At 38.4% G+C, this 15,173-nt stretch overlaps 1 protein-coding gene across 7 annotated transcripts in view; it reads right to left on the minus strand.

The window, feature by feature from the left end:
* CDIN1 (CDAN1 interacting nuclease 1) overlaps nucleotides 1–14,961 on the minus strand; it is a 250,041-nt gene extending 235,080 nt beyond the window's left edge. For 6 of the 7 annotated variants that reach the window (XR_011606171.1, XR_011606172.1, XM_011760027.3 and 3 more), the window contains exon 1: nucleotides 14,623–14,961. Coding sequence is in view for 3 of the 7 variants with exons in the window: in XM_011759986.2 (XP_011758288.1) it covers nucleotides 14,623–14,723 (101 nt within the window). In the remaining 4 variants the exon portion in view is untranslated. Of the gene's footprint in view, nucleotides 1–6; nucleotides 31–14,622 lie in introns of those variants that run through there. The other variant, XM_011760016.3, reaches the window with a different exon arrangement.
* Nucleotides 14,962–15,173: the final 212 nt, after the last annotated feature.

Consider the following 15,173-nt stretch of genomic DNA (forward strand, 5'->3'; position numbering starts at 1 on the left):
ACTTACCACAACTAAACAGAAAGCTGAGCTTTGAGGAAATGGGGTAGTATTAAAGAGCCAAACAACTGCTATAAATAAGCTTCTTGAAATGCTAAAAAAAAAAATTGTTTTAAGTGCCGGACTCCCATTTAGCCAATAGCCACATAGGCACCAATACACCTCCAGTCAGTGAAAGTTCCACCACATTGTCCTGCCATTCACCTCAACCTTAACCTCAAGATTAAGCTCATTTTTATTGCGCACAAAGGTCATCTGTATTAGGTCAAAATTCAAAGTCCCTTGTCAGAAAAGGTTGATATATTCCAACCTTTCCTTCTCCATGCATCAAATTTTTCATGGTAAAGTCATATTCAGCAGACAGTATATTCAGCAATTTATTGTGCCATTGTAATACAGCGCAGAATACAATCGTCCAAAAAGCTATCACATGAATAAAATATTTTTCATGACTCTGAACCAAATCTAGACTCCTTACACACCTCTAACAGAGGAAATAACACTAACCAAGTCTTGTTTCCATGCTTCAGAATAGTTATATGGCAAATAATTGTCCCTAAAATACAATCTATGGCATAATTATGTTTTTGCTTCCATAGGCTTTGGGAATAGGCAACTTTTTTTCAAAGCGTCACTGAAATTTTTAAGTGTTTTAATACTTTTAATACTTTTATTCAAATCTGGCCTAAGCAGTTTAACTGAAGTAGGTCTAAACCTGAAACCCTCTCTTTGATCTAGAACCTAGAGGAAGATAGGCTCTATGATACAATGAAAACTAAAGGAGAAAAATTACTGTCTTGCCCAATTCATTACTATTACAATTATGTGATCAGCAGAACTGCAAAAATAAGATAAATTAAAGGAAAGATTTGAGGGCACCATTCTAGAATACATCATAATTAGTAAAACCCAAAGCCTTAAGGAATAATCAATCTATTATCTTTAAAGCGTATATGCAACTCCTTTATGTTTACCACAAGGACTTTTCATAATCAGTATATTAGTTATGATGAATGGCTTCAAGATCATTTTTAAAACTCTCATTCTTCAAATGTGATTAATACCTATATTGAACACTAAAATCAGTGTTCACACTGACGTGATGATCTAGGGCATCCTATAAAATCTCCATGCCCTGGAAGACTTACACCTGAACTTACATATTTATTGGAGCCAAGCTACTTCCTGATGGAGCAGAGCCCTGAGTCTAAAACTGGTACTCACTCAAATATCTTTCATAAATGCATAAACCCCTTCTTACCAAGTTGAGACAAAAAAGTGAAAGAGCTTCCAGATATGAGTGGTTGCATTTGAAAAAAACAAGTAGACAAGAAAATACGTGGAAGGGGGTAGTTTTAGGCAAAATATTTTCAGTTCTAATATTCTGAGTCTAACTATCATATCCATAAATACCACTGCAACAAGCAACCATGAATAAGTAATGGTACCAATAATATAACAGCAGTAGCAACCAGTGTAGTATCAGGAACCATGCTAATCATTTTACATGTACTATCTTACTTCAAATTCAGAACAATTCCATTTTATAAATGAGGACTCTAAGGCACCAAAAAGTGAAGAAACTTACCAATTAGGTATCTTCCCTCTGTTTTTTTTTTTTTTTATTGGAATAACTGCCAAATGAAAATGTAACATCTGAGCTTGAATTTTTCTAAAAATAATTTCTGACATGATAAATCTTCGGGTGTACCACCAGAGCATTTCTAAATTCGTAAGAAAGTAAAGAATCACTGTAATGTCCCTAAACTTCACTAATTTATCAATTTTAAAAGGGACTCATTTTTCTAAATGAGACATGTATACATGGCTTTAAAAAAAAAAATCAGGCAGCATTCTTTAGGCAAGTTCAATCAAATGTCCATTATGAATGTACCATAATACTTACAATATACTAGGTACTCCTAAGGCCCAAGACTAGAATTCCAGTTCCCATGCTAGCTACGGTAAGGGAAAAATAAGGAGAAAGCCCAACAATCACAAAGATCTTATAAGAATGAATGAGTTGCACATGGTAGTAGTGTGAGTCTCTTTCAGAAAAAAGGCTACAAAAATCAGAACAAATGGGGTTTAAAAACTTCTATAGAAGACATCCCTTGGAGCCATAATGTACAAAAGTCTCAGACTGGTGACAGAATGCAGTGGTGTGTGAGGTTTAACAATTGCCTTTGGTAGTGAGAGGTGGTGGGGCTGGAGAAGAGGGAAGCCCTGGTTGTACCATTTGCCAATTTCTGTGGTGTAAACACTCCCACTGTGGATGAATTTTAAGCTACCAATATGAGGTCGCGGTTTGTAGAGTCTGGAAAAGATGCTCACAATCAGCTCTCACGAGCTGGAAAGAGCACCAGCATCCATTGGCTGTAGGCCAAATTCAGCCCACAGACTTGTTCTGTTTGGCCAGGAAAATGTTGGCCCACACAGTGCTTTAAAAATTCAAACAAATTGACAACATTTAAAACTCAGGATATTTTATTTTTTCTAAAAAAAAAAAAAAAAAAAAAGGGCCGGGCGCGGTGGCTCAAGCCTGTAATCCCAGCACTTTGGGAGGCCGAGACGGGCGGATCACGAGGTCAGGAGATCGAGACCATCCTGGCGAACACGGTGAAACCCCGTCTCTACTAAAAAAAAATACAAAAAAACTAGCCGGGCGAGGCGGCGGGCGCCTGTAGTCCCAGCTACTCGGGAGGCTGAGGCAGGAGAATGGCGTAAACCCGGGGGGCGGAGCTTGCAGTGAGCTGAGATCCGGCCACTGCACTCCAGCCCGGGCGACAGAGCCAGACTCCGTATCAAAAAAAAAAAAAAAAAAAAAAAAAAGAATCAGATCTAGAGCTGCTTTCTAAAGAGTAGAAGGCCTGGCAGCACGAGGCCCACATTCCTGCATGGCACTGGATGGCTGGCATAAAGTGGCCGCTGCCTTGTCGGTACACACAACTGTACTTTCGCCTAGCAGCAATCCCAACCAGGTCAGCTTCATTTATTCACTTGTTATTGATACTTGTCTGGCCCCTAGAGGGATGGGAGTCTGTGATCTCTAATTTAAAAGCATGAATGGACAGTTTTGCATCCAGATGTGGAACTTTGGTCAAATCACTGGGTAGGACTCCTCCCTCAGTTTCTGCATCTGCAACATTAACAGATTTGACCAAACTTATCTCTAATCGCGATCTCGATCCAACACTGGCGTGCTTTGCAAGTCACTAAATCTGAACAATAAGAGAGGTATGCAGGTCCTTCCCGAGCAGCTTTTATGATCTGCATGTAGAGAGTTCCAAATGCGCCCACCAACATGCAAATAAAAAATTGAACATGCTATAAACTTGAGGTTAAATGTATTTTTATCTTTATATATTTTAGTTGCCTCAGAAAATGAGAATCTAGATAATTTTAACTTTGTCCATTAGGAAACAGCTATTTGTTACATACAGGTTGTTACATACAGGCGAATACAGGCCGGAAGAGTCTGTGGACTTTTTAACATTATACAAGGAAGAGTCTGCCTCATATTCCCAGTCCATTTACCACCTTAGCTAAATGGGGCTCGAAGTGTAAGTTAATTTCAAATTTTATTAGCTTTCCCTACCAATATTATCAGCAAAAACAAATAGCAGTGTAATATACCTTAAGTAAAGGATATCAGCTTGAGAGAACTGTAGACAGAAACAATATTTTTTAAAAAAGTGCCTGTCTAACTTCATGTGTAAATGTAGAAGACACATTCAAATGACTCTTCAGCTCCCAGATCTCAACCACAAAAGAAGCCACTTACAAGAGTCCTATACACACCACATCATAAGCTACAGAATCATAGGAAGATAAGGTGTGTCACAGGCATGAATGTCCAACCACAAAATCTTCACCCTGCATCTCTATTCATCCTAAAACATTCCTAGATGAAACAAAGTTCTATTTGAGAATAATCATAAATATCTATGGCAGACACTGATTCATAAATGTGCTAAGTGTAAATCTGGATCATTCATACTAGGCTGAGCTGAGGATGTACAAGTCAGTTTGCTGGTAAGTGAGTTTAGCCAACACCAGCATCCCAAAGTTGAGTAGACCTTTCCCATCCTATATAGTGCTAACTGCAAACCTGGGGATTTTCAATAGTCTTAAATGATGAACCATGTAAATATCAACGTCTGCTATGCCTCCTATTTCATATAATAGAATAAACACAAGTTCAGAGTTTATGTCTCATCCTTTTTTGTTCCTGGAACAAATGACAAGTCTTAACTAACAGTGACTGAAAAATAATTAAAAATAGATATACGTTGGGGGAGGGGGGCAGTGATGATATACCAGGTATTTTAAGTCTTAGTCTTCGATATGACTACTACTTCCAGGACAACCTCAGAAAAAGACTGGGCTTCACACAGAATTGCCTCAATTAGCAGGGGCCGGTGTTTGGTCAGGGAAAGACCTAGTCCTTATATATTTCATTGAACAGCTATATTAAGAGATATGGACCTACCTTACTTTTTTTCCTCTACTTGAATTGCTTTGTTTCAAAATATTTATTCTGATAGTCTTGAAGTTATTGCTTTAAGTATAATAGCTTTAAATATTTTTTAGCAACTGAATCTTAGGATTTCAAACACATAAAAGAAATAGGTCCTGAGAAAATTTAACATTGTACTTTGGATGAAAAAACTGCAGAGCTCTCGTTATCTCAATGAGATCCCAGCTACTTAGGAGGTCACAGTTTGAACACCACAGTAGGTTAAAAAAACAAACAAACTTTTACTTGCTGTCAGGGAGCCAGAATGAATAGAAAAGATCACCCTTCAGCCAAGAGACATAACTTGAAAATGGCAAGACATGTCGCTGTTCCTTGGCATGAAAGAAGCTTTGGCTTACGAGGAAGGACTACTGACTCTTCACTATATGTTTCATGAAGGGTAGGGATGGGAAGAGAGGAAAGAAAAGGTGACGCAGGTATTAGTTCCTCAAAGTGGCTAGAACAGGGTTGGATTTGTGATCAGCATGTACCATCTTTCATACGTGGGTCACGGATTGGTCTACTCTAGCTTCAAACCCATGGACCAAACAATCCAGGATCTAGCTGTGTTCTGTTCCCCTAAGAAATGGAGAACTGTCATTCAGTTAGGAGTTTCACCCTAGCTGCTTAAATGTCTCCGCTGTATATACAGCTCACTGTTTGAGCAACTTAACAGCAGAATGGAGAAAGGAGAAACGTATCTTCAAGTATACATTTGAAAACATCTCCCTTCAATAAAAGACAATTGAAAATAACGAAACATTTACTCTTTACCTATATTCTACATGATCTTTATGCCAGCTCATGACTTCATACATTAAGGTTACTTTTCAGATTTAATCTAGTAAAATATATATTGATTGTTTTGTTTCTAAGGAAAATTCAACCAATACAGCAAAACTGTACAAAATGTGTAATAAAAACAATGGCAAATTCAGTAAACTTTGTCAAAAGTTAAATAAAATATTATTAACCTATACTTCTATTGAACCTTTTTTTTCCCCCTAGACAAGTATATAATTTCTTCTTATTGCACAAGCAATCATTCTGATAAGGGTTATTACTTAGTACACTAAAGTCTGATGCCTGAATATAGATTTTTAAAATGAAGCCAATACTCTAATCACATGAAAATTTCCCCCAAAATTAATAAGAAATATAATTATAGCATGTGGATTCTTCTCAGAATAACATTATCTGAGGCTTTCTTCAACTACTCCTTTGCGAAGAATTCAAGCTCATATCCCTTTCTCAGCTACACAATCCAAAGATGCACAAATATCTAATAAAAGCTCAACGCTTCTTTTAGAAATTAAAGGGGTCATATGCTAACATAATAACCTTTCAGAAGAGTCTTTAAAGCTAAGCTACAATGTAGCAACAAAGTAAAAAAAAATATATATAGAGAAAAAAATTTTAAAAGATTACTAAAGAAAACACAAGAAATAATCATACTCTTTTCTTAGACATTCCTACCTAGTCCAATGATCAATACAGAAATAACCCTAGATATCTTTCCTGGGTATACGAATATTAATTTTAAAGATCATGTAAATTAATTCTATTTCTATGGCAAAACCATCAGTAGAATTTCCAGTTTGATAAAAGCCTTTCTCTCTCTTTCTGAGCTATTCTTACTTATTATTCTGGAACTCAGGTCCACCACAACATTATGAGAAGCATAGAAAATTGACCACAAACTGAGAATCAACTTTCATTTCAATTGAGAGAAACAAGGCCAATAGGAATAGTATTTCAATTAAGTACACCAAGCCCTACAGTATTAATTATGCATTGTAATGCCCCCTCGTTCTTAAAAATCAGTGAATCTAGGTTTAAAAGGCTTTTTAAGTGTCATTATATATTACTGTGAAATACTTTAAGCAAGTTTCTGTTAACTATACAATATTCAACTGATAATCAAATCTTATGTGTTCAGCCATACAACCGTTCCATATAAACATTTTCATTTTCTGTAAATCTATTGCCCTTTGTCTCAAAGCAAAACTGTGTTTTATGTTTCAAAAGGTTACTACGCAGACATTTCTTCTACTGTACATCAGCTACCTTCTAACAAAAATCCTATTTACCTTTCATTAAAAACTTACAGAGAGCTCTACACTGTGTGCTGTTTTACATGCCTTATTTCACTTCACCCTCACCACAGCCTCAAGGAACTGAACAAGAAGAGACAACAGAGTGAGAATGAGATTCTGGAGCCTGACTCTACTTGTGTACGACATCCTGCTTCCTCCACTTCCTAGCCGTTGGACTTCACCTCTCCTTTTACAGATGAGACAACTGGGACTCAGATAAAAAGAGATAGAGCCAAGTCATTTCTCAGGAGCAAACTGTTACTAGGAAGCAAGAAGAATGGAATAGAAGACTCCCTCTGGAAAAAGGAGGCATCTTAAAATGGATCAGGGATTGGGGGTGGGAGGGATTGTTCAGAAAAGACAACCATAACCAATTGCACACCAATTAAACCAACCCACCTAAGTAAGTGGAAGAGCCAAGTAAAACTGTGGTGCTTGTCCCAAGCAAGTTTTGTTAGCTACTCCACTCCTTACCAGACTGGACTCCTAAGTTCACCACCAAGAACCACTAAGTTCCACAATGTACACAGCACAATACACAATAGGGCCAGCTTTAACTCGTTTTCTGGTAAAGAGAGAGAGGTGAGGATTTCAAGAAGATGACTAAGTACATTGGTTTAAGCACAGGATGACCAGCCAGACAAGTTTTTACCTATTACTTTTGAGATCTTACCAGGAATAGGAATTTAAAGCACGTCATATGAGTGAATGGTTGCCTATGTCAGGATCTAAGAGTGGGAAGACATTAGGAGACATGGGCCAAGAGAGATAAAAAACCATGCTTCAAAGTGTGGAAAACACCATTAGAAAAACCTAAGCCAGGATCTCTAAGGGCAAAGATATACCAAAACGATACAGACATCTATCTGTTTAGCAATTTATGGTATCAAGAGTTTGATTTACAATTCATTAGTACAGCCACTAAATAACTAATATATGGTAAGGGAACTCAAGGAAAAATTAAAACTTGTGCCAGGGGGCTTGGTCTACTAGCAAAATAATTCACAACAAGGTATATCCTACGTATTGTAATCCTAAGAATGCTACTTAACCATATCTGAACTATTCAACTAATTCTTTGGCTTCTAATATTCTATAGCTATTGGATGTGTCTTACACTAGTTTCCTCAGACTCCAAGCTATCCAAAATTAGTTACTACATTACCTTATCTATTTTGTTTTGTTTTATTTTGTTTTCAGAAATGGGGACCTGCTATGTTGCCCATGCTGGAGTACAGTGGTTATTCACAGGCATAATTACAGTGCACTATAACTTCAAAACCCTGAGCTCAAGTGATCCTCACATCTCAGCCTCCTGAATAACTAGAACTACAGGTGCCTGGCTCTTTTGTTGTTATTGCTGTTGCTGTTTGTTGTTGCTGTTTTAATACCCAAATAGTGCCACAAACATAGTGAGCACACTATTATAGACCACATGCTAATAAGTGGTGAAAAACTCTATAAATACCAATGAAAATCATCAGCTAATTGTAGGGCAGATCATTTCACATAAAATGGCAGCAGTGGATGACACTGGTTAAATGAATATTCTGGTGAGAGAAATAGAGAATCACCATTAGGCAAACACCAGTAATAACTGCTTCACGAAAAAGTCAATGGATGCTAAAATGAATAGGAAAAAGGGTGATGAGAAACAAGAAATCTGCATAGTCTCAAAGTATATCTCCACACGGCATTTATTAAAAGGAAAAATAGTAACTTTACAGTGCAGTTGTAATAATTAAGAAAAAAAAAAAAACTCAAAGGTAATCCCACACCAAGGAAGCTGTGGAGTGTCTCAAAATGAAGAATTAGGGACGAGGTACTAGAAGATTCTAGGAGCTGGAACTAGTCATGAGGTGGTCCTACTAGATATTGGTCAGACTTTGTCAACTAGGCAGTTTCTGGACAGAGTTTATGAGTATGGGTTGAGCACATGAGGCTTAACAAGCTCGTGATAAAAGAGTTCAGGTTTAGTCAGTAATTGTAGCTTGGTCAGGTGGAGCCTGTTTCGTGAGTCATAGTGCAAGTTTGCAACTTATGGCTATATTTCCACTCTCAAGTAATACATATGTAAGACTCTATAGTGAAACGTACTAGTTCTACTGTACATTTTCAATTTTTCTTCTTGTCCTTATGAAGCAATGCCAATGTCATATGTCGCAAAATTATTTTCCTATCATAAAACACTGTTAGTTTTATTTGTTGATTATAAAGCTATTAAAGAGCTTCAGAATTTTAAAAATAATAATAATAATAGTAACATCAGAACTACCAGCTTCTGAGCACAAATCAAGGCAGACACCGCCTTAATCAGGTGAATAAGGTTAACGTCTCCAATAATAAGACATATGAAGTCCCAGACCCTGATGTAACGCACTAAGTAGGCCACACCATCACTTCCAAGGTACTCTTGCCAAAAGTGTTTACCCTCAGTCTAATAATGAGAAAACAAATATCAACAGAAATGAAAGGACATTCTATAAAATTCACCAGTACTCTTCCAAAGTGTCAAAATCATAAAAGACAAAGAAATAGTAAGAAACTGTCACAGACTGCAAATGACTTAAGACATTACAATTAAATCCAACGTGTGGTTCTAGAAAAGGGACATCAGTGAAAAAAAGGCAAAGTTCAAAAAATGTGTCTGTAGATTAACAATATTGCATTAAAATTAACTTACTGATTTTGACAATCATACCATGGTAATGTTAACATTAAGAGAAGCTGGGTGAAGGGTATATGAGAATTCTCTGTCATATTTCTGCAACTCTTCTGTAAGTTTAAAATTATCCCAAAAAAATCTCCCAAAAGTAACATATAATCAAATACATATGGAGTGCTTGGCCAGGAAATTATAATGTAAAACATAACCTTATAAGTAACAGCTGATTGGACTAGGGGCTTCTAAGAATGTCCACAAGAAAGATTAGAAAATGTCAATCAATAAACGTGTCCTCAGCAAGTACTCAAATGCAGTATATCCTATGTTTTAGGTGCCAAAGGGCCCATTACAGAAAGTGTTCAAATAACATTATTTTGTTCAACATTATTTTGTTATAAAGTTGATGAGAATTTTTAAAAAATGATTCCTAGGTGGGGCCACTGTCTGTGTGGAGTTTGCACATGCTCCTGACGTCTGCGTGAACTTTCTCCCAGTACCCTGGTTTCCTTCCGCATCTCAATGACGTGCGTGTTAGCAGAACTGGGATGTCTAAACGGTCCCAGTGTGAGTATGGGAGTGTGTGTGAGTGTGTCCCGTGCTGGGATGGCTTCATACCTTGCAGCCTGAGCCGCCAGAGGCCACTCTCAATCCTAAACTGGAATAAGCGGGTTGGTAAATAAATGCATGAATAAGTGAATAAATGCATGAATACAAATTACTGTAAAACAAAAATTCATAAATCTATGATAATCATACATACAAATGACAATAAAGATGCGGTACACAAGTGCTCAGCAAGCTCACCACATTTGTTATTATTTGCTTTTTGTGTTTTGTTTTTAGAGACAGGGTCTAACTCTTATGGCTCAGGCTGGACTGCAGTGGCACGTTCCTAACTCACGGCAGCCTCAAACTCCCAGGCTTAAGCAATCTTCTCACCTCAACATCCTGAGCTGCTGGGACTACAGGCATGTGCCATCACAGCTGGCTAATTTTTTAATTTTTTTGTAGAGACAGGGTCTCGCTCTGTTGAACAGGCTATTGTTTGCTTTTGAACACATGGTGGTAAGAGGTGCTTCTCACAAATTTCACTTTGCAAAGACATACTCTCAGATTTAACCCACCACCACTATGACCACCATCACTCACTGATTCACCAAAAATTGGGTAAATAATTATCTTGTTTAAGCTCACGTTAATTTCAATGTTTAATATTAGATGTGTTTTGGGTCTTTATTTAGAAGTTTGGTGATGCTATTATGACCAGAAATATGCTACAGGAACTTAATTCTTGTTTATAACAATTAGCATATGGTGAAATTGCTCTCATTACACATTGTTTCACTTGAAGTTGCAGTCTCCAAAGCCCTACTGAAGACATTAAATGATGACTTACTATACGGTAAAACTGTAGAAACGAACAGAACAGAATGAGGGTGAACTTTGGAGTTGTAAGATATCACAGATCACCAAATCCTACTCCTTCCTTTTAAAGTGAAGGATTCTGAGAGTGAGTAAAACATAGGGACTTGAAAAGACATAATTTTGTAACTTCAGTGAAAACAAGCCATGAAGAAGTGAGGCCATCCCAGAATTCAGAGTAAGAGGAAAAATTAAGCTGGAGAAAAAATTAAGCTACATCTTCACCTCTCAGCATTTACTACACTAAATTTCAGCCAGAAAGATTTAAAAATTCAGAATAAAAAACAAAGCCATAAAGAATCTAAAAGAAAATTTAGGTGAAATATTCTTTTCTTTCATATATTAGGATAGAAAAGAACTTCCGAAGTATAAAGGCAAAAATGTCAGAAAAAAAAAGCATACATTGAAAAGTTAACCACATCCAAAGCAGAACAGTATTTAAAACCAAACACTCAGAAAATATATGCAACAAATATGGCTTCTATAGGACCAACGTCCTGAACATATGCAGATCAATAAGTAATAAATCAATAAACAATAACAACGAACATGCCAACAGAAAATTAGGCAAAGGATACCAAATAGGTATTTCAAAAGAAAATTAAATGGTCAAAAAAAATTTGCAAAAAGGTACAATCTATAATAATTTTTAAAATGCTAACTACAAGATTGATTGATTGAACATATTCTTGATTGAACATATTAAAGATTAAATAATGACTCCCCTCCATACTGGAAAAGTTGCAGAGACAGACACTCCCATGCTCTGCTAGTAAAAGGACTAGTACAATTTTTTTAAATTTGTCAATATACATCAAAACCCTTGAAAACATAATTATCCTTTGCTTTGAATTAGCTATTGATTGTCAAAGTGTCGCTGTGGACTTAGAGTCCCTGAGACCCTCTCACAGGTCTCCAGGGTCAACACCACTCTTTTTATAAAAATAGCAAGACATTATTTGCCTTTTGCTCTATATTCACATTTGGACTTACGGTACAAAAACAATGGTGGGTAAAACTGCCAGCTCCTGAGCATAAATCAAGGCACCAATCAAGGCACCATAACTGTACTAGTGGTCACTGTATTTACTGCCACACAGGTGCAGGAAAAAAACAAAAACAAAAGACTTTCACTTAAGTTTATTCACTTATTAATTGCATTAAATCTCAACCCTTGAATATATAACCTTTTAACATTCTGTATGACTGGAGTAAATACAAAGCACATATACTTCTTATCAAAGTATGATGGTTGACTGCCAGGAAAGCACTTGTATGATTGTCTGAGAGCTGAACTAGCTACTTTTTCTATGGAACACCATTTTTACTTGAATGAATGATAACCAAGTACGATTATTCAGATTTAAGTATCTGGCAGACATTTTCTCAAAAATAAACAACGTGAGCCTGTCATTTCAAGGAAAACAACTGATAGCATTTGTTGTTAATGATAAAATTTGAGCTTTCAAGGGAAAATTCACATACTGGAATGCTCATATCCATCACCACAAGCTTGACAGCTTCAAATCTTACAGACTTCTGCTAAGATTAGAGATGATATTAACAAATGTAATTTTTTGATACTGTACAATGAAAGGTGACAACATTTGGAAGATCTGCATAACTCATAAGCAACATTTTACAAAGGAATAATGCATGATAACAAATCAGGCATGGGTAAAAGATCCATTCAAAGTTCAAAATAGGCCAATGGATTATCATATAGTAAGGTAACAATCACCTTGATATGGTGATTCACCCACCTCGGCCTCTGCAGTAGCTGTGTCTGGGTCTAAAGGCACATGCCACCACACCCAGCTACTTTTCTGGATTTTTATTAGAGACAGGGTTTTGCTATGTTGCCCAGTCTGATCTTGAACTCCTGGCCTCAAGCGATCCTCCCGTCTTGGCCTCCCAAAGCACTGGGATTACAGGCGTGAGCCACCACACCCACCCCTAAATAGCTCTTTAATCCCTTCTTTTGTGGATTAGTAGTTCAGCTCTCTCTAAATAAACTTTCCTGTGGAAGGAGAGTTAGTTATTTATTCCCTGTATGGCATTTGGGAGAAGTGAAAAAGATTTGAGTATATCATGAATAAGAAAGAAAAGAGCATAAGAGAATACGCCAGACAGTATGGTGTCCCACAGGAAGAGAACCTTTCATAAGTGTTGATAAAGGCCGGGCGCGGTGGCTCAAGCCTGTAATCCCAGCACTTTGGGAGGCCGAGACGGGCGGATCACGAGGTCAGGAAATCGAGACCATCCTGGCTAACCCGGTGAAACCCCGTATCTACTAAAAAATACAAAAAACTAGCCGGGCGAGGTGGCGGGCGCCTGTAGTCCTAGCTACTCCGGAGGCTGAGGCAGGAGAATGGCGTGAACCCGGGAGGCGGAGCTTGCAGTGAGCAGAGATCGCGCCACCGCACTCCAGCCTGGGCGACAGAGCGAGACTCCCTCTCAAAAAAAAAAAAACAGTGTTGATAAAGTAACAGACACTAACTTATTATGTAGACAAGGTATTTGCTAGAGAAAAGAAAGAAAAAGAGAAAAAGACGGAGAGGAAGAGAAAGAAAAGCAAAATTGCAAGTGATTGCACACATAGTGAGAGGAGAATATCAAAATGTATGCTTTCTCTTAAAAGTGCCCAGAAAAATCTACCTATTCCCTTGGCTGACTAGTCTTTACTCATTTCACTGTTCATGTGCAGAACTGGCAAGAGTTAATGACAGAAAATTAAATTATATGTCAATTTTGTTCCTTCTTAGCAAGTCTGATAAAATACTAAAAGCTATAAAGGGATAAATATTGCCCTAAATCAAATCTGGATAATATTGGAAAGAGACTCCTTCATTTTACAGACTAGGAAAACCAAGTCCTTCAAAAAGTGAAGTCATAACAGAACTCAAATTTATGCTTCAATTTGTACTTTAATACGTATTATCCAATAACCTCTCTTTCCTCAAGAAATTACTTCTGTGGTGATGCTTGCTTGGGGGCTGAATACGTCAAGGATGGGGAAGCTCTCCATTAGGGATAACCATGCTCAGCGCCACAAAACTAAACGGTACAGGTTTGGATTTGGTTTTTCATTAGGAAAAAAGTTTAAAAAAAAATTATCTGCTTTTTAACACAACATAAATACAGCGACCTGGTTGCCCTCAACTGGTTCCTCATGTAATGTTCCTCATGTCAGTTTCCACTTCACTAAAATTAGAAATCTATATCATTCCCAAAGTCCTTTCTTAGAAAGTTGGATAATTCTAAAATCGCTGAAAAAAGAAGTGTTTGGGGGAGGACGGAAGTATGAAATACACCTGGAATGTGTGTATATATAATATATATGGAGAAACTTCAGATCTGGTTGTTCAAATGGCCAAAGACCCAAGAGCGGAATCCCTGGGGTACCCTGCTCTCTGATTGGATTGAGAGCCCTTGAGGTCACTTAATTCCACAGTCAACAATACAAGCCACAGTCAAACAGTATGAAGCCGCTTTACCCCTATACTCCCTTGTTTGTTTCCAGTGGCCAATTGAAAAGGGTTCTCCATTTCCTCCTTTCGAATCTACAATTCATATTCCCAGCCATCATTCATTCCTAGTATCTGTCAATTAACCTCTGGTCATTTATGAAGCACCTACTATGTGCACCCATCACCTAGCACATACCACGTCTTCTATAAATGTCTGTTGACTTGAATTTAATTGCAAGGCCTTGGGAGGCTGCCATGCACTCATCGTTAAGAGTTTTGTGCGGAAGGCGAGTGAAAGAAGAAACCATTTTTCGCCAACCTTGACCTCCTAACGCCTGACACTGGTGTTCCTCCCCACTAATGTGTGACACGTGGTTCCCAAGCGCTGCCTGGGCGGCCCAGGCACTGCTGCTGCAGGCAAAGGGCTGTGAGAGGGGAGAGATGGACACTTACCTGGGAAACCTCTGCTTCAGCTTCCTCAGGCTCTGCCTGGTGGGCGGCACAGACACTAGGCACTGGGCTATCTCCTCGTACTGAGCTTTGGTCAGTATCATGTTGGGCCAGGGACCAGGAGGTGGCGGGAACAAGGAAAAAACACCCTGGGGCTCGAGTAGCCTTGGTGCCGAGGGATGAGGGATAGGCAAACAGCGGCACAGGCCCGGGTCCTCGCCTGCTTGGTTTGCCCCAATCCCCCCTGAAACACACCCCTAGCTGCAAAAGCGGGGCGGAGACTCGCCCGCTCTCAAGCTCCACCGGCACCTCCGCGGCGGGGGCGGGCTGTACACCCGAGTGCCCGTGCTTGGCTTACTGAGCAGCCGCAGTGGGTGCGGCCGAAGGCAACTAGCCGCCATGTCAGTTAAGGGCAAACCCACCAGGAAGTAGCAGCCACCCTTGGAAAGGCGCCGCGCCAGAGTTTCAGCGGGCAAATAGGTATCCCAGGCATCACCCACCTGGGATCAAAGGATCAACAAGGAATGCTTTGTACTCTCGCAATTACTAGAAGC

This window comes from Macaca nemestrina, chromosome 7 (genome assembly GCF_043159975.1).
Source record: "Macaca nemestrina isolate mMacNem1 chromosome 7, mMacNem.hap1, whole genome shotgun sequence".
Lineage (NCBI taxonomy): Eukaryota > Metazoa > Chordata > Mammalia > Primates > Cercopithecidae > Macaca > Macaca nemestrina.